The following is a 26,174-nucleotide window of genomic DNA, read 5'->3' as shown; positions in this document are numbered from 1 at the left end:
CATTTTGTCATCTCACGTCATCACAAGGAGAAAAGGGGTGAGTGCGGGGCAATCAGACATTTCGAGAGAGAGACTCTGATTCCGGGATACTGTTACAACTGCTCTATTGTATTATTGGTTGTTGTTGTGCAAGTAGACGGGTCACGCCGCATCTGGGGGCACAGGACCTTCGCACGCCTGGTCTCCTTCCCTCTGCCACGTCAACGTTCCCTGCCACTGATGTGACTGTGAGGATGGAGCTGAGGTTTGGGCAAGCGGCCCCCAGACCAAAGGACCAAGGACATATTCTTGCCCTGCTGGAGAGATGCGGGGGATGGTATACCTCGCCACAACCGTTAGCTTGCCAAGCAGTCTGCTCGACGGTCATGGCGTCTTTTGGGCACAAGACACGTCGGCCCAGACTGGTGCCGCTGACGGGTGGCTGAATGACGACCTCACGAACACTGAATGCTTCGTACGCTTTGTATATATATGCAACACATCAGAGTATCTCTCTCTCAACCTTCCCTTCTTTCTATGTTCAACACACACACATGCACATCTACTTCCTTTTACTTAACACGACTTCTGAATTTTACCTACGTCTTCAACTTGTTTACTAGAAACCTATCTATACTTAACACATCTGATGAGTTTCATGTCTTCCATTTGTATTCTTGTTTTCTACGGCATGTCTTCCATTTGTATTCTTGTTTTCTACGGCAGAGATTGTCTCAATCTCTGGGACATTCCCGATTTTGACAATGTTAGCATTAGGGAGATACCATAGTGTCCTAACATAATTCTGGGAACAAAGAGACCTCTTTAAAAAAAATTTTCATATGTATTTTTTATTTTGAGAGAGAGAAAGAGAGAGAGAGAGAATATGAATGGGGTAGAGGGATAGAGGGAGGGGAGAGGGAGAGAGAGAGAGAGAGAGGAAGAGAATGAATGGGGTAGACAGAGGTAGGGAGGGAGAGAATCCAAAACAGCCTCCATGCTCAGTGTGGAGCCCAACATGGGGCTCGATCCCACAGCCCTGGGATCATGACCTGAGCCAAAATCAAGAGTCTGACCCTCAACCCACTAGGCCACCCAGGTGCCCCTCATCAGTTTTTTTTTAATTCTTCAGACATGAGCACATGCTCTGCACGATGTGTTGAGGTAGTTTTACTGGAATGGATCAACCTCATCTCTCTCCACATCTCCCCTCCAATTCTCCACTGGAACGCCCCTGCAGGAAGGCGCTTTGTAACCCTAGCATTTAGCATGTAGCAATCAACCGAAGCTGTCTCAGTATTTATTGAAAGGAATAATACCCCCTATGTGCCTGATACATAAAGAACATCAGGGAACTGGTTACAGTGCTTATTTCTGGAAAATTTTAGAGAGGGATTGAGACCCCCATTTGAACTTTCCCTGTGTGTGTATCATCTATACTATGTAACACATCAGTTAAAAAAAACAAAAAGAAGAGTCAGATCTTTTATTGTCTTGAACATTTTTTCACATGTTATTTTCAGTGAGAAAGGTAAGCTGGAGGAGAAACAAAATATATAATCCTCATCTTAGAAGAAATTAGACTGAGAAAGAAATCCTACCTAGGGGTATGTTTTTGTAGGGGTGTGCGTTGACCCAAAGGATCAGAGCGGAGGTGGGAGAAGTTAAACACTGAGCGTCCCAACTTGCCGGCGAGATCCCTCCCGTTTCCCCGCCCACCAAGCCCGGGACCCGCCCAATCCCCGCCCATCAGCCGAAGCCACGCCCCCAGCCCTGTCCGTCCGGCAAAGGCCCCACCTCTGCGTCCCCTCTCCAGGTCCAGTCCGACCCCATCCCAGAGCCTAACCTTCACCCCGCGGGGAAGGAAACGAGGACTTCTCCTCCGAGGCTGGGTGAAAAAGGAGTCAACACGTCTCTCACTGCCTGAAGCACCTCCGGCCCCGAGAGCCGCAGCGCCGGCCACTTCCGCTCCTGGCGTCCGGAAGCGGAAGTGCGCGGCTGCGGCCGACTGCGGCGGGTGTGCTGGGCCGCGCGGCGCGCCGCGGTGGGAGTGTCTCCGGCCGGTCTGCAGGTGCGGCCCGGCCCCTCGGGGAGGCGGGGAGGGCCCTGCGGGCGCGGGGAGGGGCCGAAGGGCCCAGGACAGCAGCCCCGGCCGCAGTGCCTGCCCCCAGCGGTCGCCCCGGGGGCCCGGAGGGGGTCCCGCACAGCTCGGCCTCGCAGCCGTCGTCCCCGACCCCCCGGCTCGGGCCCCTTGCCCCGTGTCCCCGCGGGCGGGACAGTCGCCCCATCCATCGAAAGGGAAATCGCGGAGTACCGTCCAGGTCCCGCAGCTCAGGAAGGTGGTGCCACCAGGCGGCCCAACCTTCTTCACCCGCCCTCCGGGATCTGTAGGGCCCTGCGGGATCTCCCCGGAGGCCAGGGAGCTGTTTATTAGTAATTCACGTTTCATTTCCTATGACGTTTCACGTCGTCTAGCTCTGCGACTGGAAAGTTAGGTCGGAGTCTGCACGTGCAGATTGGTGAGCGAATTGTCAAGCGAATGGAAAAGATGGATGATCCCTCTCTCAAGGGATGAATTAGATGACAGATTTTTGGTTTTGGTAATTGACGATTTGCAGCTCCTTAGCTTAGGGCTTGTTAGCTTTCCTTTCCTTTTTCCATTCCTTTTCCTTTCCCTTTCCCTTCCCTTCCCCTTCCTCCCTTCCTCTCCCTCCCTTCCTTCCTTCCTAACTTCCTTCCTCCCTTCCTTTGAAAAGAGCTTTTAATTTGCCTGTGAGCATTCACTGCGAGATGAGGGTATCTTAAGAAAAGCTATTTCCCAGTTATGTCGCAAGTCTTATTACCATCAAGGAAAAGTAAGATTACTCACTTCTTTTCACGGCACCTCCCACCCGAGTTACCCCAAACCTATGAATGAATAACCACAAGGCTCAAAGACGCGGGATTCTTGGAAAGAGATGAGGTAGCTTTGTTAGTACTGAGAATTGAAATTAGGCTGGCCATAAATGGGGTGTCTTTTTGAAATTTTAGGGTTAAAACTAACGTTCGAGACGTGAGGAAAAAAAATTAATTCTGGAAGAAAATTGGACATCGGATTTCAATTTTACAGGAGAGGTGTTTGTTTTCAAAAAGAGCACAGGTCCTGCCTTGCCTTTCTGGAAAGACTTAACATTGTTTCTCAAAGACATCTGAAAACTAGTGTTGGTTTATGTTATGTGAACAGGCATCTTAAGTCATTTTTATGTTGGATTTTGTGGTGTTCTGTCGTTGTTCTGTGTGTCCGTGCAGGTGCATGCCTTCTTAGGCTAGCCATGCCGCATTGTTCTTGGGGAGTGTGGATTGTTTGGCACCTTTCCTGTGGGGTGCCCTCTGTGAACCGGGAGAAACAAAGTGACTGAAGTAGATACAGTACTTGCCCCTGTGGGCAAGTTTCTACTGTAATTATCTACTTTATTCTCCTTTAAATTAATCATGAGCTGGGTGCTATGGAAACGTGGAGCGGGAGAAATTGGGGAGGAGGTCAGGAAAAATATCTTACAAGGCACAAATGTTTGAATCCCCCCCCCCCCCCCGGCCCCCATGAGCTAGCTGCGTGTAGCTAGACAAGGGGTCGGCTGTAGGAGTGGGGAGGAGATTTGAGAGAACATTCCAGATACACAGTTCCTTAGGCAGGACTCGGCCTGGTGTGTTCCAGGAGCTGAGAAAAGACAGGGACAGCCGAGGTAGAGGAAACAAAGTGTGGAATGGTGGAGTCCGGTCGGAGAGGAGAGCAGGCCCTGAAGGCCATGGTCAAATCTGACCCAGTGCTGGTTTCCATAAAAAACATTTTATTGGAACACATTTGTTGCTGTGTGGTCTATGGCTGCTCTTGTGCTATGACCACAGTCCAGTAGTTGCTTTAGAGGCCATTTGGCCCACAGCTGCCTAGATATTTACTGCCTGGACTTTTTAAGAAAACGTTTGCCAGCCCCTAGTACATAAAGTACTTAGTATGCATCAAGTGCTGTGGTGGTGGCAGGAGTTGGAGTCCCGAAAAAAAGTGGACCCAGGTTCGTACTTTGGGAATGTATGTGGTAGCTGGAGAGGGAGAGGCAGAATCACCTAAACAAGTAAATTAAAAATCGCAACTTGATCACAGCCGTGGAAGAAAAGTAGAGTCTGTTGGAGGTATTTTGAGGGAATGTAACGAGAGGGGAAATAATCCTTTTTTAAAAAATGTTTACTTATTTATCTTGAGAGAGACAGAGAATGAGCACAAGCAGGGGAGGAGCAGAGAGAGAGAGAGAGAGAGAGAGAGAGGGAGAGAATCCCAAGCAGGCTCCACACTGTCAGTGAAGAGCGCTGGACGCGGGGCTCGATCTCGCCCTGAGATCATGACCTGAGCCGAAGTCAAGGGTTGGATGTTTAACCGACTGAGCCACCGAGGTGCCCCTAATCCTTTTATTAAATTTTTTTAATGTTTATTCATTTTTGAAAGAGAGAGACAGAGCACAAGCAAGGGTGGGGTGGAGAGAGAGGGAGACACAGAATCCGAAGGAGGCTCCAGGCTCAGCTGTCAACACAGAGCCTGATGTGGGGCTCAAACTCACGAACTGCGAGATCACAATCCGAGCCGAAGTCGGACGCTCAACCGACTGAGCCACCCAGGTGCCCCTTTAATCCTTTTATTAGATGAGAGGAACCACCAGAAATGATCAGGGGCTGTGGTCTGGAAGGTGGGTCTGGGCCCAGTATGTTGCTTATTGGGGAAGATTCCGTCTAAGGGTTTTGCTGGGCCTCCTTGCTGGAGACCCATGGAAGTGGGAGCACCTGGGCCAAACCCCTGTTCACTGCCCTGCTTCCACCCTGACCCCTTTCTCTTACCTTGGTTTCTTTTATTGCAGGGAGGACACCTAATGAGACCTTAAATCCTGGCACTGGTGTCATGGTGAGGGGGCTGGGAGAGTTGGAATTGTTGAGGGGGGGATAATTCTGTCCTCTGGGCCCTGTCCCCTCTCTCCCCACCCCAAAATGAGGAAGAAACGGGAGGGGTAGTGTGGAGCACCTTCTGCCTTGCCCCCGGGGACCTGGTGGCCTCTTTCAGTGCCTGGCCTCTGGAGGGATCTGGCTCGGGAGGAGGGTCCCCACAGTGACCCCGGGGGCTCTGAGCTGAACTCCAGAGTCTGACTGCAGAATGAGGTTCATTTAAATTTTTAAAAAATGTTTATTCATTTTTTTTTGAGAGACCGAACATGAGCAGGGGAGGGGGAGAGAGAGAGGGAGACACGGAATCCAAAGCAGGCTCCAAGCTCTGAGCCGTCAGCACGGAGCCCGATGCGGGGCTCGAACTCACGAACCGCGAGATCACGACCTGAGCCGAAGCCAGATGCCTAACCGACTGAGCCACCCAGGCGCCCCTGAATGAGGCTCATTTAGAGTCGGTAGCAGCAGAGCTCCACCGGGGCCATCCCTTGTGAGGCCTCCCCAAACCACGCGTGTCTGTATACATTTAAATTAATTGAAATTCAGTAAAATTTAAGGTCAGTTTCTCAGGGGCCTGTGTCACATTTCTCAAGTGCTCAGTAGCTACGCATGCTGGGGGCTGCTCTCTTGGAAAGCACAGAGAACATTCCCACCATCGCAGAGAGCTCGACCAGACCATGCTGAGCTTGAGGATTCTGAAATTAAAAGGCCGTTGGGTTTCTCAGGCGCAACGGAAGTCCTGTTTTAGCAACTCATAAAAGGATTACAAAGTGCTTATGTGAGTCTTGGGAGGGGTTCTAGGGATTTCACGAAAATTATGTGATGGACCCCAAACTTTTGACGCCTTAAATAAGAAATGTAGGACAAACTCTCCCTAGAGCCCAGAGATCGTCTCTGCAGTCACTGGCGGCTGAAGTGGCGAAGAGAGCCAAAGCCCGCACTCTGGCATTTGTCCAAATGTTAGAAGCGAGGAAATGTCTGCTAGGGTGGCCATGTGATCCCTGTCCCGGTCACAGCAACGACTCACTGTTGTGGGTACGGCACAAAATGAGCCGTGGAGATGGCCAAACAGATGGGGCGTGGCGGCGTGCCAAAGAAACTTGAAAAGACAGGAGGCGGGCCGGGTTTGTGGAGCCCTGCTGTGGAGACAGTGTCCCGAACGTTCTCCCTTCCCCGGTGGTAAGCAGTTGTCCTGCAGGTGGGTTTTGCTGAGCCAGGATACGTGTGTTGTTGTAGGAGTCAGTCACCTTTGAGGATGTGGCGGTGGGGCTCCTCCGGGAGTGGGCATTACTGGATGGTGCGCAGACGAACCTGTGCCGATACGTGATACTGGACAAGTGCAGGACTCTGGCCCCCAAGGGTAAGGCTGGCATCGGGCTGGTCCTTTTTTCTTCTTCTTCTTCTTCTTCTTCTTCTTCTTCTTCTTTTCAAGTTTATTTTTTATTTATTTTGAGAGAGAGAGAGAGAGAGAGAGAGCAAGCAGGGGAAGGGCATAGAGAGCAGGAGAAAGAATCCTAAGCAGGCTCTGAGCTGTCAGCACAGAGCCCGATGCGGGGCTCGAGCCCACAAACGGCGATACCATGACCCGAGCCAAAGGCAAGAGTCAGATGCTCAGCCGACTGAGCCATCCAGGCGTCCCATGGCTGGTCCTTATACGCAGGTGCCTAATGCTTCTTAAGGGTCGGCTACGCGACCAAGGAAGGTTTGTGGGTATCTGCAGGATAAGAGCCTCATCCATGGCAGTGCATCCATTCTCCCCAGAGTCAGAACCGCGTGGGTCTCGCTGAGCTTGGACTTGGGCTTCAGGGCTTCATCCCCATGGCGCAGAGAGGAGGGTATTTGCGGTTTGGGCCCTTGTGAAAGAGCTTCGCTGAGTTCATTGGAAATGGGGCGTGATCACTTTGCTACCCGTGGTGGTCGCTCACCGCCAGGAGCTGAAGCCCACTGCCAACCCTCGCTCCCTCTCTGAGCACGGGCATCTTTGTCCAGGAGCGGGGACTCCACCACGCAAACCTAGTCTGGGCTCCCAGCTGGGGCCAGGGGCAGAGCTGAGGGCCCCGTGGGTGTGGGTGAGTGTGTGTGCGGTGCCCGCCGGGTTGGGGGGGGCGGCATGCTGGGAAGTGTCAGCCTGAGAGGGTTTCAGAGGCCCAAGGGGGAACGAGGCTCTTTGGGGTGACGTTTCTCTAGTGAGCTCCTTCAGTGTTCCTTCTCTTCTGCTGGCCTTCCTCTCCTACCTGTCTTTGGTCTCAGAAAAAGATCTGTTTGAATCTCTCTCTTTTAGTTTTTTAAGTGGAAATACTCACAAACCATAAAATTCACCCTTTTAAAGTGTATGCAGTTCAGTGGTTTTTAGTATATTCACAACGTGCAGCCATCACCAGTATCCGCCCCCCCTCCCCTCCCTGCCACCTCCATCTGCTTTCTGTCTCTGGATTTGCCTGTTCTGGACGTTTTGTACAAATAGGATCACGTAAATATGGCCTTTGGTCTCTCTTCTTTCCCTAGTGTGACGTTTTCCGTGTTCGTCCACACGTAGCATGTGTCCCAGCCTTGTTCCTTTTTACTGCTGAGTCCTGTTCCGTTGTACGGGTAGACCACGTTTTGTTTGTCCAGTCATCTGCTGATGGGCATTTGGTTTGTTTTCACTTTTTTGGCTCTTGTGAGTAGTGTTGTGAACATTCACGTACCAGATTTTATGTCTCCAGTTCTGTTCGGTTGATACTTAGGAGTGGAGTGGCCGGGTCATTGACTTAACTTTTTTTTTGTTTAATCTTTTTTTAACGTTTACTTATTTTTGAGAGAGGGAGAGAGAGAGCACAAGCTGGGGAGGGACAGAGAGAGGGAGACACAGGGTCCGAAGCAGGCTCCAGGCTCCGAGCTGTCAGCACAGAGCCCGACGCGAGGCTGGAACTCACAGACCGTGAGATCATGACCTGAGCGGAAGTTGGACGCCTAACCGACTGACCCACCCAAGCGCCCCGTATACTTAACTTTTTGAGGAACACCAAACTGCTCCCTCGGACAGGCGCACGCACCATTTTACATTCCCACCAGTGGTGGTGGAGAGTTCTGACTTCTCCACGTTATACCCACACTTACTGTCCAATCCCTCTTTTTTTTTGTTATTGTTTATTTATTTTGAGAGAGAGGGAGAGAGCATGAGCAGGGGAGGGGCAGAGAGAGGGAGAGAGAATCCCAAGCAGGCTCCGCACTGCCAGTGCAGAGCCAGATGCGGGGCTCGATCCCACCACTGTGAGATCACGATCTGAGCCCAGATCAAGAGCCGGACGCTTAACCGACTGAACCACCCAGGCGCCCCTCCGGTTCCTCTTTAAATTGAACATTTCTGGTGTGTTCTTTGTCTAACTGCTTGCTACTTGTTTCTGTGGTGATGCTGTCTTACTGGCGACATCTGTCTCCGTCTGCATGGGAAACAGCCTCTCATCCCGGCCCCCCGCCCTGGTTGCTGCCAAGTTCGTCACACGCCCATAGTCCTCAAGAGCCTCCCTTTGCTCACTGATGCCTTCTTGCCTTTCAGTATTGTCCCCAGTTGAGAGTCAATACTTCAAAAACAGTATTTTAAAACAGCAAATAAATAAATAAATACACAAGTGTATATTTTGGTCAGTTTCATACCCCTATTTGTTTCTGAAAGAACTTAACTTTTTTTTTCCCCCCCAATTCATTTTAGACTGGGACTCTCGACTCAAATCCCAAGCGTCTCCTCCCGTGCAGGATATTTTGGAGGGAAATTCATCCCCGGGTTTGCACATGGTAAGATTCACGGGGGCTTGTCCTTGTTCCCCCTCTCGGGAGAAGGTGAGGAGTACGTGGGTTGCAAATGCACACCAGGGCCAGGGGGCCGTGGGGGGGCACTTCCTCAAAGACATTCCCACGTCGTGTGAAGCCGGTGCCCATGGCTCGTGAATTTGGACAAGCCCTGCCTGTCCCTCGAGACCCTTTCTTCCCGGAAGGTTCCCCCGAGTCAACATGTCCGTTAGCGGGAGTCAGACATCGGTCGTGTGCGGTGCGGTTTGCTCCTCAACAGTCACGGGAAACTCCTGCCTGCTGGAGAAGCCCCAAGGAAGTCGGGAACGGGAGAGAGCCTGCACTGCCCTGGAGCCTGCAGCCCGCCTGAGTGAGGCGCACGTCTGAGCACGCTGCAAATGTGCCTCGGCGGGGAGGGGAGCAGCCCTGGGCGCTTCACGGGTGTCAGCAAGGTTGCCCTCATCGCCCACCCGCTGCCAGGAGCGGACTCTGCCCGGAGAGCGGATTCGGCCACAGCCCGAGCGCCTTCAGGAGGAACTCTAACCTGGACCTGACTGAGACAGCCCTGGGGGACAGCCACCCTGACTTATGTAAAGGATGTGAGAGCGCTTTCGTGGATCGCTCCCCACTTAGGGGACATGTCGAGATCCCACGCTGGAAATCAGCCCTTGTCAGGGCGTGGAAAAGCCTTCAGAGCCGGCTGGCGCGTCCCAGTGCACCAGGGAACACACATCGGGCCCCCTGGCCCCCCACTTTGGCCCTGGCTTCTTGCCTCCCCAAACTATAGGAATTTCCAAGGTTTGAGTCCCCAGACTTTTGGGGACTTCAAAGGTTAGGGTTCAGGTTTGGATAGAGGGACATACAGAGCCCAGTCTCCCCACCCCCACCCCCACCCTCACCCCCACCCCCACCCCCACCCCCACCCAAGCCTGGGCCCATTTGTGCCAGAGTCAGTGAGATCTCTGGGCTCCCTCAGTCTGAGCCCCTCCACCTCTGTCATGGCTGGTGTCAGTCTGACAGCGTCAGAGACGCCGGCTAGTGGAGGGGGTGGCGTGGCCTGGGTGGTAGAGACCTGCTTCATTCCTTTGCTCTGAGTGTGCAGAGCCTCATCCCTGCACAGCCTGGTGTGGGCTGCAGGGCAGTGGAAACCCTCAGCCCTGCACGGCTCGCATCAGACCCCAGAGCAGCTGAGACCACCCCCCCTTCCCTGCCCAGGTCCTCCTCACTGTTGGTTCACGTTTTTGTTTAGGTGGAGAATGTCCTCCAGTAGCTGCTTGGGAGAGGGCGTGTTGCTTTTGAGGCCCTGAAAATATGTGAAAATATCTTACTGGAGCTGCTGGCTTGCAGGGGCCTCATCTGGCAGGGTCGTTGTGGTAACCCCATGCAGAACATTCTGTGCATCGTTACGGAGCCCTGGACTAATGCTTGTGCAGTGAAGGAATGAACACGGGTACCCCAGGCCTTCACCCCTCCCCGTGAGCAGAGGGACCCTGTGAGGGAGGGAGCGAGGATGGCCCACATCTGTCCTCTCTAGTTTCTGTGGGCTCTTTCCTCTTAGTACGGGGTTCCAGCACCTTCCGCAGAGCTCCACCTTCAGCTCAGAAGCGAGCACCAAGTGTGGGAGAGGAGGGGCTTCTGCTGCATCGAGCCCCAGGAAGCAGGCGGTCGCAGAACGTTCTGAGCGGGGAGAGGAGGGCCACTCGGACACGCACGTGCAGAAGTTGAGTGGTTCGTCATGAAGACACGTAGCCCGTAAGTGGTACGGCCACGTTTGGAGCTGGGAGTCCAATCCAGGCCTACCGCAGAGGTGCAGAGGTAGCCACCGGGACCTGCTGCCCGGGGGTCACACATCCTGCCACGCGGCTGAAGGCGCTGACTGTTGGGCTCGTCTTTCCGGGCTTCGGTGGGCCTTGTCCCGACGACTGAGGCCCCCACGGCGGCCCTGAGGCCTCCCCGTCATGGCTAGATAGGCCAGGGGAGGGCACGAGGGAGCTGGGGACTGCTCGTAGAAGAGTCCCGAGAGGAGGCTGCGGAAGGGGTGTCTCCGGGCTCAGTCCTTCTACCGTCCCAGCCGCCCTCCCCCATGCCGCGTCTCCTCCATGCTGTTTCAGGGCACAGGGATGTTAGCTTGTGCGAGCGCTGGAGAAGGGCAGCGTTCAGAGGACAGGCTCTGGATGGCAGGGCAGATGTAACCCAACTGTGGCCTGTAGGTAGGCCCCGTGATTGATGGATGTCGAATAGACAAACACAGGCTAAGAAAACACCGAACAGCGTTCCTATTCAGAGCTAAGGGCTCCCAGCCTTCCTTGAGTGAAGCACGTTGCAGTGTCTCTGAGGGCCCGTGGCCTGACCTGCAGTCGGGCCCCCCACCCCAGAACCAGAAAGGGTCGGGTCCACCTTGGCGCCTGTGGCACGATTGGTCCTTGAGACCCTTGGTGGCTGGCGCTCACTGTGGAATAGGGGGAGTCACCGGATCTGAAGCTGCCAGACCTGCACGCCTGACTTCTCACAGCACTGCCCCCAAACTGAGGGTCCCTCGGGCCCAGAACACACTCAGTGCCGCCTCTGTCCTGCTCCGTCCCCTCCGTGCCTTCTCCTAGGGGCCGGGGCCAGACCTGAGGATGCACATCAGGCCCACAATTGGAGACAGAGAGACACCTTCGATTCCAGAAGACCGGCTATCTCTCTGGCTGTCACCTTGGTCTTCTGGATATGTAGTAACCCTGGGAGGAGGTTTGCTGTGAGGGCCAAGCCCCAGCCAGAAAGGCCTGGGCTTTGAGACTTCTGCAGATGGGGTCGCGGGGGGAGAGGGAGGAATCTAGGACCAACTCTTGGAAACTGGGGACAGGCTGGAGGCCCAGGCGCAGCTCCCCGGTAGGAACTACCACGTGGGTCCTGGCGTTCCTGTGTCCCCAGGGTCGTGGTGGCCCAGAGCAGGCCTCCAGGAGGAGCAAGCACCCAGGGCCTTGGCCCTGCCTCCCCTGGCCCAGCCTTTCTTCCTCCATTCCTTCCACTTTCACTCCCACCCTGTCCATGACCGTGAAGCCTATAGGAATGAGTGATCATGTGATCCCAGGGCTGGGTGGAGAGCCCAGGCTGGTGACTGAGCTCTTGGCCCAGGGTCCTGTGTTTCCACCTTAAGGTGGAGAGAGGATCAGAGAAGGACACTTTAAGGTGTGCTTTGATTCTTGCCCCCGGGGAGAAGGGCTGCCCCCACCTGCCCAGGCCCCTCGCCTGTCCTGAGACACCTGCCACATTTTCTTCCCATCCACCACTAAGTCCTGGGAGTCCCCTCCCCGCCAAACGTAACTTATCTCTAACTGCTCCTGCTGTCCCCACTGCCACCACCCTGCCCAGAGCCACTGTTAGTTCTCGGGGGCCCCTGGAACTGCTCCCTACAGGCCCCTGTTCCCACTGGGCCCTACCTTGGACACAGAGTCTAGAGACATCCCTTAGACATACAAGTCAGATGAGACACCTTTCCTGGGGAAGCAGCCACCAGTGGAGGAGAGTTCAGATCCTTTCTCTCACAACAGGGCTGCCTTCCGAGAATAACTTACTAACTATTCCTCGCGTGTCCAGGCCCACCTCCACATCACCAACCACCCCCCGCCCCCCAACCTGCTGGTCATCTCCGCCCTTCTTTGCTCCAGCGTTTCCCCTGCTGCTGGAGGCAACTCCCCCAAGGCGGCCCCCTCTCCATCCCATTTTGAAGTTGAAATTCTACCACAGGGATGAGTGTTGTACTCATGAATTGGATTGGTCTGGACAGGCTGAATTGGGCATTGTCCCAATTTTACCTTCGTGTGGCTCGGAGCAGGGTCAGTCTTGCAAATTCAGTCAGGGCGAATGGCTGTGAGCAGATTCCATCGACCGTGTGACCCTAATCTGTCCCTGTCACTGTGTCTAGGGGCGGAAGGCGGCCGCGCAGATTCAGAGGGTGGCTGTGCCGGTGCCTGCACTGAGTCTCCCTGAGCTGAGGATGGCTGGGGATTCTGGTGAGTGAGCACTGGCTGGAAATGGCAGCCCGAGGGCCTCCCATGTGCTGTGCTGTGCTGTGTCTGGGAACTTGGATCTCCCGCCTTCATTTCCTGGGACAGCAGGCATTTCCTTGCCCCTTAAGGAGGATCCATAAAATCATGTCACCATTCTTTACGTATTCAAGGGGAAAGGCACTTTCTCAGGATCGTGAGCTGGGATTCTTTCTGTGTATGTGTTTTTTTTTTGGTCTTTGGTCTTTTTGTTCAGAAAGAGTAGACTCCATTCACCTGTGGCTAAGTCCAGACCTCTTTCTGGGCAAGGTTCAATTCTTCACTCCACAATTATGTTGGTGCTGAATTGACAGTCAGATTTACTCTAAATTGAATATGTTTTAACTGAGCTTATAAAAAATGAGGTTGAAACAGGCCGCATGTCCTGAGGAGTGGGGGGGGAGGGGGGGTGGAATTAATTCTGGAGGACAAATGATATCTTAGCTTTAATTTCAAGGGATTTGCTTCCTTCCATCGTGCCTTCTTTAAAAAAAAATTTTTTTTTAATACATTTATTTAATTTTGAGAGAGAGAGACAGAGCACTAGTCGGGGAGGGATAGAGAGAGAGGGAGACACAGAATCTGAAGCAGGCTCCAAGCTCCGAGCTGTTAGCACAGAGCCCGATGTGGGGCTTGAACTCCCAAACTGTGAGATCGTGACCTGAGCCGGAGTCGGACGCTTAACCGACTGAGCCACCCAGGCGCCCCTGCCTTGAAGTACTCTTAAGATACTTAGAGTACCTCATGCCTTTGAAGTACTCTTAAAAATTTTTTTTAATGTTTATTTTTGAGAGAGAGACAGAGACAGAGACAAGAGTGCGAGCAGGGGGCGGGCAGAGAGAGAGGGAGACCCAGAATCCGAAGTAGGCTCCAGGCTCCGAGCTGTCAGCACAGAGCCCAACGCGGGGCTCGAACTCACAAGCTGTGAGATCATGATCAGAGCCGAAGTCAGACGCTTAACTGACTGAGCCACCCAGGCGCCCCTTGAAGTACTCTTAAAGTGCTTAGAGTACCCTGTACTTGAAGGACTCTTGAAACACTTGGAATACTCCATGCTCTTGAAGGACTCTTGAAGTGCTCTAGTTGGCCACCCTGTGGTGAGACGGGCCCTGCGAGAGAATCTCAAACAAGACATTGACCCCTCCCCTGTGGAGCTCACAGTCTGCCTGGGCAGTCAGATGTTTCAGTGAAGACCAGAATATGATGGAAGCATGTAACACAAGGACTTTATCTCGAAGGCCGAGTGGAGTTGCGGGAAATTTGAAGTCAGACCATGGGTTCTCACCTGCGGCACTGGTGACACTGGGACCAGATCATTCTCCTTGGGGGCGGGGGGGGGGGGGGCGCTTTCTGTGTGTTGTGGGACCTCCACCCACTAGATGTCAGTAGCATGTCCTGCATTAGCCAGCCAGGGCCGCCATAACACAAAGGGCCACAGACTGAGCAGCTCAAAGAAGAAACGTTTGTCTTCTCACGGCTCTGGGGGCCAGAAGTCTGAGATCTAAGGGCTGTGATCTATTCTGGGCATCTCTCCTTGGCTTGTAGATGGTTGTCTTGAGTTTTCTCTTTGTACGTGTCTGTGTTCAAGTTTTGTTCTTACAAGGACACCAGTCAGAGTGGATTAGGGCCCACCCAACTGGCCTCATTTTAGTTTGATTAGACCTCATGTCTGGATACGGTTATATTCTGAGGTGCTGGGTAGCTGAAGTTTTGGAGGGGCACAAGGCCATAACAGGTCCTAGTTGTGACAGCCGAAAATGTCTCCAGAAGCTGTGACTGGTCCCTGCTTCTGCCCCCCAAGATCATATGCTGAAGTCCTAACCTCCCATCTGACAGTGTTGGAGACTGGGCCTTTAAGGAGGTGGCTAAGATTAGTTGAAGTCATAAGGGTTAAGCTCCAATCCCATAGAACTGGTGTCCTTATAAGAAGAGGGAGAGACACCACATTCTCTGCTATGTGAGGACACAGTGAGAAGGCAGTTGTGTACAAGCCAGAAAGACAGCTCTCACCAGAACCTGACCATGCTGGCACCCAGCCTCCAGAACTAGGAGGAAGTATTTTTTTTTAAATTTTTAAAAAGTTTTTATTTATTTTTGAGAGAGAGAGAGAGAGAGAGAGAGAGAGAGAGAGAGAGAGAGAGACAGAGCATGAGCGGGGGAGGGGCAGAGAGAGAGAGGGAGACACAGAATCCAAAGCAGGCTCCAGGCTCTGAGCTGTCAGCACAGAGCCCAACGCGGGCTCAAACCCGTGAACTACAAGATCATGACCTGAGCTGAAGTTGGGCACTCAACCGACTGAGCCGCCCAGGCGCCCCAGTAATTTTTTTTTAAAGTTTATTTATTTTGAGAGAGTGCATAGGAGGGGCAGGAGAGAGAGAGAGAGACAGAGAGAGGGAATCCCAAGCACTGTCATTGTAGAGTCCAATGCAGGGCTCAAACTCATGAACTTCAAGACCACGACCTAAGCCAAAATCCAGAGTCAGACACGTAAATGACTGAGCCACCGAGGTGCCCCGGAAATAAATTTCTACTGTTTCAACCCCCCCTGTCTGTGGTATCTTGTTATGTAGCAGATCTGACCAAGATACCAGACTGCCATGTGTCCCCTGGGGGACGAGTATTGGCTTAGACCGTGATGCACGATTACTGTATCATTTAGGTTGGCAAGATGTTGGGCTGTTTGGAGAAGGTTTGGGGGGGAGGATTTCAGGCCTAGAAATGGCATCTGGAAAATTCCTTGGGGGGCAGAGAGGCCGGGGTGCCCAGGGGCCCACGGAAGGCTGTGCAAAGGGAGCAGAGGGAAGGGGAGCATGGTGTGAGCTGACTAGAGAGGGTGGGGCTCTGGAACATTCAGGCCTGGAAGCATGAATCCTGGCCTGTGTCCTTAGGCTGCTGGGAGCCAGGGATGTGTTTGGGTGAGCAGTGCTGTGCATCTGTGGTTTTAGCAGAACCCTCTAGCACCTGGGGGGTGGCAGGGCCTCAGGGAGGGTGGAGGGGTGCGTGGAGGCAGTGAGGAACAGAGTGGTCGTGGCCTAGGCCCCAGGTGAGTGCAGAGTGGGTGTGGCGGGGTCCCTGAGACAGTACCAGGTCGTGGCCATTCGCTAGGAAACCCAGGCCTCGGCCTGCAGTCGTGCTCAAGGTGGTGATTTATCACAGCGAAGGGACACAGAGCTGAGTCCTTGGCGCATGAGGTGAAGTCTGGAGGAGTCCAGGCCCGAGCTTCCGGAATCCTCTCCCAGTGGAGTCACACAGGACGTGCTTAATACCCCCTGCAGCAAGCCGAGACAACACACGTGAGGTGATGTCTACCAGGGGAGCTCAGTAGAGGCTCAGAGCGCAGGTTTTCACTCGGGGCTGGTCACACAGGCACCCTTGACTCTGCCTTGAAGTACTCTTAAGTCAGGCGTGCACCTGACTCTGGTCAGCGTGTCCCAGCCTCCCGAAGGAAAGCAGGCGTTCGGCACAAACCCCAGTGTTCGTAGAAGGAATTTAAGCAGGGTGAGCCCCTCTTACCAGTTAAGGTGCTGGGAAGCCTCTCAAGATCCGTGTTCCCAAGGGCCGCCAGTCAGGCCTGTGCGGTTAGCTCTGGTCTACACAGTAGGGAATTGCGGAGTGATTTAAGGCCTGTGTGGGTGGTCGAGTTGAGATAATTTGCTGAGTCCCGTATACTTTCATTTACCAGACAATCTGGAGCATTCCTGTACCAAGTGGGGCGGGGGGCGGTGAAAGGAGAGGGGCCCAGGCTTGTTTTCGCGAAGCTTCCAGTCCCACAAAGGTGGCAGAAAATACACACCTAAGGCAGCAGATAACCACGTGGTACAAATAGGTGATGGCTGTGAGGAAAGGGGGACGGTCCTTCTAGAGAAAGGAAGGACACTGGGGAGGGGGAGGTGCTCTGAGGGAGTGACCTTTCAGTGGACTCAGAAAGGAAAGGCCTGATGTGGCATTAGCCACAGTGAGGACAGGGGTAGGAGGAAGGGGAGTGGCGGGGGGGATGCTCCCTGTAGAGATGGCGGCACTGATTTTCTTTTTTTGGATTACTTGTTGGGGTCTGGAGAGCGTCAGGGAGGGGTGAGAGGCGTGGATATCACTTCCTGAGATCAGGGGCACTGGAAAGAGAACAGGCTTTGAGAATGAGGCGATGAGCACATATTTTGGGGAGGGGGGGGGGACGAGACAACAGAAATTCATGTCTCGCGGTTCTAGAGGCCAGAAGTCTGAGATCAGGGTGCTGGTGGGGCTGTGCTGCCTGCGAGGCCTGGAGGGAGGCTCCTTCCTGGCATCCAGTGGCGGCTGGCAGTCCCTTGGCCTGAAGTTACATGGCTCCGGTCTCGGCCTGCATCGTCACGTGGTCTTCTCCCCTCGTGTGTCCCTGCTTCTGTCTTTCCTCCTCTTATGACACCAGTCATACTGGGTTTGGGGCCCCCCCGACTCCACTGTGACTTCGTCTTAGCTAATCACACCTGCCAAGACCCTCTTCCCAAGTAAGGTCACGTTTTGAGGTACTGGGGAGGTTACGACTCCATAACTCTGGGGGGGCGCAATTCAACCCATGACGGTCTGCCCTCTGTACCCCCCCCCACAACCAAATTCATGTCCTCCCCAGATACCAAGTACACTCAGATGATCTTGACACCCCCAGAGTGGGTGTCTTGACACCCACTTCAGCATCGACTCCCAAGTCCCAAATCTCATCAGCTCAGAAAAGTCCTTGTGTCCTCATACGAATCATCCAAATCAGGCATGGGTGAGATTCAGGGTGTGGTCCGTCCCGGGGGGCAAAATTCTTCATCTGTGAACCTGTGAACCGAGGAAACAAGTCCTCTGCTCCCATAATGCAGTGGTGGGACACGCACCGGGCGCTTGTTCCCTCTCCCGAAGGGAGAGAAAGAAGAGGTTATGGGTCCCAAGCAAGCTCCACACCCAGAAGGGCAAGTTCAAGGCTTGATGGCAATCCTCTGCTTGTGGTGGTGGGGGGGGGTGCGAGGGGAGGAGGGGGGCAGTAGTCCCACCCCCAGCTCACTGAGTCCCCAGGACAGATGAGTGGGGACACGAGCTGATGGTGTGGAGGTGGGTCTGGAGTTGAGGGGGGAGAGTCAGCCCGGGGTCTGGGCCTGGTCAGGCCATGAGGCTGCCTGCTGAGGCAGAGGCTAAGGGGAGTGAGGACAGGGGTCACAGTCGCATGAGGGACGGAGGAGGGTCTTGTACGGAGGAGGCTGGGGCCGTGGTCACTGAAGCCCCCGGGGTGGTGGGCTTCAGTGTGGAAGGATGGAGGGCCGAACACATGACTGGATCCCCACCGTAGATGGGGGTCGCTGGTGGTCCGAGTGCGGTGCCTGTCCTTGAGATCATGAGTGAGCGGGAGGTGAGGAAAGGGACACAGAGGATTGGTTGCCCACGGCGGGGAAGCAAAAACATTATGCATTATGTAGAGGGAAAAGCAGAGTGTTGTGGCTTAAATTGCGGTGCCCCCCCAAAAGATCCATTGAAGTCCTAACCGCCGGTACCCGTGACCGGGACTGAGACCTTACTTGGAAATAGGGTCTGTGCAGCTGCAGGTTAAGATGAGGTCATGATGCGGGGGCCCAGAGTGACTGGTGTCCTTTTAAGGAGAAAACACCAGGTGCAGACAGGGACGCTCGGGAGAGGACGGCCATGTGATGACAGGTGCATAGATCGGAGGGACGCAGCTGCAGGCCAAGGAGCACCCAGGATTCTGGACAGTCGCCGCCAGAAGCCAGGAGGAGGCGAGGAGGGATTCTACCCAGAGCCTCAGAGGGAGTGAAGCCCTGCCGCCACCTTGGTCCTGGACTTGTGGCCTCCGGAGCTGAGACAGAAGATGTATCTGGGTTTTGAGCCTCTCAGTTGGCGGTGCTTGGTTACAGCAGCCCCAGGAAAGGCATACATGGGGTCAGAGGTTGGACGTGGGTCAGGGTTCTGTGTTTTTGTTTTTTTTAATGATTAGATGCAATTAATTTTCTTTATTTGCATGATATGCTTTGTTTTTCAGTTCAGGATTAGTTCCCAGGGGGAAAGGTCCTGTGGCAGGGGGAGGTGAGCATGTAGGGAGACAAGGGATGGTGGGGGAGGTCACTCGCTCACCTGTCACGGGCCCCGGGCGGATGGAGGGGTGTGGTGGATTTGAAGGCAGGAAGGGGAGATCCTTCCTTCTCGTAGGCGGACCCCTGGGGTCGTGGCCGCTTCTCTGGCCCCTGCTTGTGCTAAGTCCTGGGCTGCCCCTGGCCCTGCAGAGTGGGGTAGAGGAAGGAGCTGAGCAGCTTGGGAGGGAATGCTGACCCAGGGCTGAATCAAGGGGCAGTGGGGGTGCCCCAGAAACCCCAGGGTCTGTCGACGTGGGACTGTATAACTCCAGAGATTTGGAACGGAAGCAACATGTGCATATATGTGCGTGTTTGCACGTGTGTCCGTGTGTCTGTCTGTTTCTGTGCGTGTGTACTCGTCCGTGTGTGTCTGTGCGTCCGTGTCTCCGTGCATGCGTGTGTGAGTGCATGCACGTGTGTGTCCTCGTGTGTGTGCATGTGTGCCTAAGCACGCAAGTGTGTGTGTGTGTGTGTGTGTGTCGTACGTGCGTGTGCATACGTGTGTGCACCTGTGGTCGCTTCACCGTTTTGGGGCGGGCAGCCCAGGGGTCCTGTGGGTGTGCTCACTGGGCCTCCTGGCTGCCCTCTCCTGTAGCTCTGCTTGCCCAGGACCCCGCCTGGCTCCAGAAGGAGAACACAGAGGGGGAGTCTGTGGCTCCTGGGATGCTGCTCAGCTGTCCGCAGGTGAGTAGGAAACCCCTGTTGCTCAGGCCCTGATTCTCCTCCCTCGGCCTGGAGCTTCTCGCCCCCACAGGGCTGGTGTCCAGGCTCCTAGGCCCTGGGCCTCGTATAGTGTCAGAATCGGTGGGGGGAGGGATGTGGGGGCAGCCCAGGTGGTCATCCCGCCCCTTCGTTCAGACCTTCCCTAGCCGAGCAGTGCCTGGTTCTACTGGGCACCAGGAGGGAAAACAGCAAGGTTGTGAGCTGTCCTTGTTCGCTAGTCCTCACGGTTTCCCGGGACAGATAGCGGTCATTTACCACGTGTTTCTCTCTTGTCTGCCACGTGCTCAGGCCTGTGGGACCCTGGAGCCGGAGGGGAATAAAACTGCCATGGCTTCCCAGCTGGTAGCTAAGTCCTTCGATGCCACACCTCTGGATGCTGTCCCTCGGGGACAAAGGTGCAGATGGAGGAGAGTTCTAGTTCTGGGGCCTGAGCCAAGGGGCAGCCTCCGAGAGACCTCGGGGCCCCGTGTGACAATCCTCTGCACGGTCTTCCTTCCCCAGGCCGGCCCCTCACCAGCCTCTTGGGTACTGGTGGGGGTGCCCCCTGGCTGAGCCGGGACGGGTGTGTGTTTCAGGAACCAGTCACCTTCGAGGATGTGGCTGTGTTGTTCACTCCGGAAGAATGGATGTTTCTAGACTCTGCCCAGAGAAGCCTGTACAGAGATGTGATGCTGGAGAACTATAGGAACCTGGCCTCTGTGGGTAAGGCCAGCCCCGTGGCTTCACCCACATACCCATGCAGGCCCTACGGGTTCCCGGAATTGTGCCGGTTTGGGAAATCGAGAGGCAAAAAAAGAGAAATCCTGCCCTCACGGTGCTTACGGTCTAGCAGCTTCCCTGTGGCGATGGAGGTCTCTCTGCTGCTTTCTGTTTCTCCACAGTTAAAAGTGTCTGGGCTTTTCTAGTGCCTCTCTGAGTCAGGCCCTGGGTTTTGGGGACTGGAGAATCCCATTATCCTTTGGGACCCAGTGAGGGAGCTTGTACTTTGGCCCCTTAGTGGAAGGGCCCGACCGTGCCCATCGGAATTTAGGGGTGCTCATCTTGTTCTTCCCATCTCCGGTGCCCCCTAAAGACGTCAGGATACGGGCCCCGGTTTACTGGCAGGCACGGCTCACGCCCTGCGTATTTCCCCACGAGCAGGAGATCAGCTCGGCAAATTCAGTTCGTTTTCCCATTTGGAGCAAGGAGAAGAGTGGTGGCCGACGGAGAGAAGAGTCTTCCCGGGAAGCTGCCCAGGTGACGCTTTCAGTGACCTTGACGAAGCCGCTCTACTGGATGCCACCGCCTTCCCTCTTTATCCCGAATACTTTACTCTGGTTTCACAGGATGATTTGTCCTGCCTCCTCGTCACCTTGGTCACCTCCGTGTGTCTGTTTTATCCTGCGTGTGTTTTCCGCGGATGTAGCGTGTGCATGTTTTATCCGGTGCCTCCCCGCCCCCCATATGTTCTTGCTAACACTTTCTCTCAATTTCGGCCTCAACCTTCATAGGCTCCTTTCTCAGTAACTTATCTACCATTTCTAATCCTTGTTGCTGTGGTTACATAGCTCCTTACAGAGCCAGATGCCTTAACATTTCCTGGACACTCTGATACATCCCTCCCCTTCCCAGTTTCTTCCCGTACTTAGAATCAGTATTAAAAAAACACAAAACCCCACATGCCCTGCTTATTCTTCTGGTTTCCCTGTTTGTACAGTTTTCTCTGTGCACTTACTTTTTCCTTCCTTGTCCATTTCAGAACCTTCGCTTCCACCCCAAGGTTCAATTCCTAACCAAGATATTTTTGCAGAGATTTCTGTTGGCATGGAAAGGGTAAGGCACCCAAGGAGCATTCTCGGTTCTGTTGTAGGACGAGTCTGGGGTTGCTGCAGGTTAGAAAAGCAGGGCTGCCTGGCTGGCTCATTCAGAGGAGCCTCCGACTCTTGACCTCGGGGTGGTGAGTTTGAGCCCCATGTTGGGTGTAGAGATTGTTTAAATCAATCAATCTTTTTAAAAAAAAATTTTTTTAATGTTTATTTATTATTGAGAGACAGAGCACGAGCAGGGAAGGGACAGAGAGAGAGGGAGACGCAGAATCTGAAGCAGGCTCTAGGCCCTGAGCCGTCAGCACAGAGCCTGATGCGGGGCTCGAACTCCCAAACTGGGAGATCATGACCCGAGCCGAAGTCGGACGCTTAACTGACTGAACCCCCCGGGCGCCCCAAATAAATCAATCTTAAGAAAGAAAGAAAGAAAGAAAGAAAGAAAGAAAGAAAGAAAGAAAGAAATAGCATGAGGCCAGAGAGAGAGAGAGAGAGATTGATTCAAGGTGAGTGGTGCTCACCCAGGAGAACACAGTGTCCTGGGAGAGAGTCTGTGAAAGTCATGAATTGGGGAAAACTCTACGTGTAGATTAAGGCATGTGTCTTCGCAGAGTTCCCACAGGCAACCGCTTGCACCAGTGAACAGGTACCAAGTGTTTAAGGCTCCGTGTGGCTTTAACTCGGCAAAACTCTGCATCTGAGAGGCCTCATGAAAGTAAAGACAGTGACAGTGCTTTGTGGGCAGCATCCCCTTGAAGGGACTCGGGGCGGAAATGGTCCAGACTCACTAAGAGAGTAGATACTAAAAGGCATCTACGCCTCGGCTGTCGATACCTTTCCCCTACGCCCAGTTGCCCCCCCGGGGGGAGAATGTCTGTGAACACAATAAAGCCTCAGGTCTTCGTATTTTCCTCCATCGACAGGGGCGGCCTCAGGCGGGAGAAAACCTCTACGAACGCAGTGAACTCGGAAAACCCTCGCCCGGCGTCCGACCGCTTTTTCAGTACCGGAGCATTCGTGCTGGAGGCGACCCCTGCGAATGCCCAGAGAGCGGAAGATCCTTCTTCCAGCCCGCTCGGCTCCTCGTGCCTGAGAAAATCCGCCGTGGGGACAGAACCTTCGCGTGTCGCCAGTGTGAGAAGTCCTTCAGATACAGCTCCGACCTGATCAGGCACGAGAAGACCCACACCGCGGAGAAGTGCTTTGAGTGTCAGGAGTGTCGGCAGACCTTCAAGTACTCCTCGAATCTGCGGCGTCACCTGAGGACTCACACCGGAGAGAAGCCCTTCGAATGTGCCCAGTGTGGGAAAACCTTCACCAGGAACTTCAACCTGATTTTGCACCAGAGAAACCACACGGGCGAGAAGCCCTACGCGTGTAAGGACTGTGGGAAAGCCTTCAACCAGCCGTCCTCCCTGCGGAGCCACGTGAGGACTCATACCGGCGAGAAGCCCTTCGGGTGCAGTCAGTGTGGGAAAGCCTTCAGGGAGCACTCGTCGCTGAAGACGCACCTGCGAACGCACACCCGGGAGAAGCCGTACGAATGCAGCCAGTGCGGGAAGCCCTTCCGGACGAGCACGCACCTGAACGTGCACAAGAGGATACACACCGGGGAGAAGCTGTACGAGTGCGCTACGTGCGGCCAGGTGCTGAGTCGCCTCTCGACCCTCAAGAGTCACATGCGAACCCACACCGGAGAGAAGCCCTACGCGTGCCAGGAGTGCGGGCGCGCCTTCAGTGAACCTTCGTCCCTCCGGAAACACGCGAGGACCCACACGGGCAAGAAGCCCTACGCGTGTCAGGAGTGCGGGCGCGCCTTTGGTCAGTCTTCACACCTAATCGTGCACGTGAGGACCCACACCGCAGGGAGGCCCTACGCGTGCAGTCAGTGTGAGAAGGCCTTCAGGCACAGCTCTTCGCTCGCCGTGCATAAAAGGGTTCATGCCGGGAGAGAAAGTGCTAAGAGCGGTGGCCTGCCTCTATCAGTGTCCCAGCCGTATGTCGGGCCCCTTGCTGATTAACGTTCGACTTTTATTTTTTTAATTTAATTTTTTAATTATCTGAGAGAGAGAGAGAGAGAGAGAGAGAGAGAGAGAGAGAGAGAGAGAATGCACGTGCATGGGGGAGGAGCAGAGAGAGAGAATCTTTTTTTTTTTTTTTTTTTTGTATTTATTTATTTTTGAGGGAGAGAGAGACAGAGTGCGAGTGGAGGAGAGGCAGAGAGAGAGACACACACACAATCCAAAGCAGGCTCCGGGCTCCGAGCTGTGAGCACAGAACCCAACGCGGGGCTCGAACCCACGAGACGTGAGATCACCACCTGAGCCGAAATCGGTCGCTCAACCGACTGAGCCACCCAGGCGCTCTGGGAGAGAGAGAATCTCACGCGGGTGTGGAGCCCGATGCGGGACGCGATCCCACAACCCTGGGATCATGACCTGAGCCGAAACCAAGAGTCGGACGCTCAACCGACTGAGTCACCCAGGCGCCCTCCAAGTTTTCTAAAAGTATAAACGTTCCAGGCTGTCATCCTCTCTCGTGGCACTCGTTTGGCCACATTCCATGTTTTGATGTGTAATATTTTCATTTTGGTTGAAATCTAAGTATTGTCTTAGTTTCTGTTACCACTTATTCTTTGGCCCATGAGTGATCTGTAATTAGATTTTAAAACCATGGGATGTGGATATATTTTTCTAGAGGTATAATTACTCCTAGCGAAATGCATAAACCTTAAGTGTATAGCTGGAGGAGTCTGACAGGTTCGTACGTATGTTCATGTCACCAACCCGCCATTCAAGGTATACAACATTTCTGTCATTCCGGAAAGTTCCTGCATGTGTATGGGTGGTTTTTTTTTTTTAGTTGCCTTTTTGTTGTTGGTTTTTAATTTAATTACATTGTGAGCAGAAAATGTGGTCTTTATGTTATTGAATATTGGGTATCTGTTTTGTTTTTAACGTGGCATATCCTGCTAGTTGCCTGTCAAAATTGCCCCTTGTTCCTTAAAAAACAACTTAGGTTTCTCTTGTTCAGGTTGGTACGATGCGCTCTTGAAAAACCCCGTACCCCCCAGCCTCCTCCTTGCAGCTAGGGGACGCCACGGCCCTCCCCCCAGTCCTGGCCATTCTAAGTATGAGAAGTCATTGGGTGTGATTCCGGGGAAGGATGTTGCAAAGGAACATTTAGCCAGATCCCTCCACTTCTTGGCCTTTGTACAAACAGACATGATGCCCAGTGCTCGAGAAGCCATCCCACGGCCATGAGGGTAAAGGCTGCAGCTGAAGAGAGTGTAGCCAGACCTCACGACCATCCCGGCTCCCCAGCTGGTATCTTTGTGTGGCTGCCCCGGACTGTTTGTTTCTGGATATCTTGTTACGTGGAAAAGGTGCACTTCTTACTGGCACAGGACATTGCTGTTTTGGGGAGGGGGTCGGGGAGGGGAGGGATGGGTTTATTACGGCCGAATGCTGTATCCAGCTGGTGCACTTAGTGTGTGGTCAGTTGTCACAAATGCTTCCTGTGTCGTTGAAGCCAATGTATTGTATTCTGCATATAGAATACAATCCACTAGATCATATTATTTGTGTTTCAAAATCTTCTCCACATTTATAGGTATTGGTCTCTATCTTCGTCTGTTCGGGCCGCATAACAAAAATACCATAGACTGGATGGCTTATAAACAGCAGAACTTTCTTCTCAGAGTTCTGGAGGCTGGAGTCTGAGATCGGGATGCTGGCAGATTTGATGTCTGGTGAGGCCTGCTTCGTGGTTCGTAGATGGCTGTCTTCTTGCCTGTGTCCTCACGTGGCAGAAAGAGAGCAAGGGAGCTTGTGGGGGTGTCTTTTATAAAGGCACCAGTCCCATTCCTGAGGGCTGCACCCTTTTGATCTCATCACCTCCCTCCTTATACCATCACAGGGTGGGAATCAGGCTTCAGAATGTGAATGGAGGGTGGGGCACAGACATGAATTATTCAGTCCGTGGCAGTATCCATATCCGTATCCATATCCGGGCACAGACATGAATTATTCAGTCTGTATCCGCATCCGTATCCGTCTTTGATCTTATTCAGTCTGTATCCGTATCCGTATCCGTCTTTGATCTGTTTACCAGAAGAGCTATGTTAAACTCTCCCACCATGGTTGCTGAATAAATCTTGTAATGCTGTCAGTTTTGAAATTTATATATTTTGAAGCAGTCAAATTAAACGAGAAGGTTTTTATATTTTATGTGTCAGCAAATTGTTCCTGTTATTCTCACAGTGACCATCCTTCTCCCTAGTGATGACTATTCAACTCCTCATTTTCATATTAGCAAGTCATTATTTGGAGCTTACTGGTAATAGATAGTAGATACTACCCTAAACTTTGAATCTTATTTAAAAAAAAATTTTTTTTTTAATGTTTATTTATTTTTGAGAGAGACAGAGACAGAATGCGAGTGGGTTAAGGGCAGAGAGAGAGGGAGACACAGAATCCGAAGCAGGCTCCAGGCTCTGAGCTGTCAGCTCAGAGCCCAATGAGGGGCTCCAACTCACGAGCTGCGAGCTCATGACCTGAGCCAAAGTTGGACGCTCAACCGACTGAGCCACCCAGGCGCCCCTGAATCTTATTTTAAGTTAACTTGTCACAATGACACTTTGAGGTAAATGCTATTATTATCCCCAATTTACAGGGCCAGTGGAGGTGAGTTAACCAAGATGAGACATGTGGGAAGCAGTGGAGTCCGGCTCCAAAATCCATGGGCTGTCCACAGTACTTTACCCCAGCGGACTTTTAAAAAATTTTTTACCTGTTCTTACAGGGATG

The 26,174-nt window shown here is 53.4% G+C and overlaps 1 protein-coding gene and 1 long non-coding RNA gene across 8 annotated transcripts; one reads left to right on the top strand and one right to left on the bottom strand.

The window, feature by feature from the left end:
- Positions 1-1,450: 1,450 nt before the first annotated feature.
- On the bottom strand, positions 1,451-2,364 carry LOC147583723 (uncharacterized). Its single transcript, XR_015248492.1, has 2 exons — positions 1,826-2,364; positions 1,451-1,515 (listed from the first exon to the last, which is right to left on the bottom strand). It is a non-coding gene; the product is annotated as an uncharacterized LOC147583723 (long non-coding RNA).
- On the top strand, positions 1,750-24,277 carry ZNF333 (zinc finger protein 333). 7 transcript variants are annotated; one of them, XM_086698834.1, is made up of 10 exons: positions 1,750-2,050; positions 4,863-4,906; positions 6,178-6,301; positions 8,633-8,715; positions 12,620-12,707; positions 19,437-19,525; positions 20,140-20,266; positions 20,705-20,800; positions 21,303-21,376; positions 22,290-24,277. In XM_086698834.1, exons 2-10 carry the CDS (start codon positions 4,904-4,906, stop codon positions 23,385-23,387), a joined length of 1,782 nt encoding a protein of 593 aa, XP_086554960.1. In that variant the 5' UTR covers positions 1,750-2,050; positions 4,863-4,903; the 3' UTR covers positions 23,388-24,277. The 7 variants fall into 7 exon arrangements, with proteins under 7 accessions (XP_086554960.1, XP_086554962.1, XP_086554964.1 ...); XM_086698836.1 differs by lacking the exon at positions 20,705-20,800; XM_086698840.1 differs by lacking the exon at positions 4,863-4,906 and having other exon boundaries at positions 1,908-2,050.
- The last annotated feature ends 1,897 nt before the right edge of the window (positions 24,278-26,174 follow it).

The sequence above is a fragment of the Puma concolor genome, chromosome A2 (assembly GCF_028749965.1).
Source record: "Puma concolor isolate L17-30 chromosome A2, mPumCon1.1.hap2, whole genome shotgun sequence".
In the NCBI taxonomy this organism is placed as follows: domain Eukaryota; kingdom Metazoa; phylum Chordata; class Mammalia; order Carnivora; family Felidae; genus Puma; species Puma concolor.
The sequence above is the reverse complement of the archived record's forward strand: the minus strand, read 5'-3'. Positions and strand labels throughout refer to the sequence as shown.

Bases quoted from the DNA above. Each gene is read 5' to 3' on its own strand.
- ZNF333 (XM_086698834.1), top strand. The intron at 20,267-20,704 runs GTAAGGCCAGCC...CCCCACGAGCAG, and splicing joins TAGGAACCTGGCCTCTGTGG to GAGATCAGCTCGGCAAATTC. The intron at 21,377-22,289 runs GTAAGGCACCCA...CTCCATCGACAG, and splicing joins TTTCTGTTGGCATGGAAAGG to GGGCGGCCTCAGGCGGGAGA.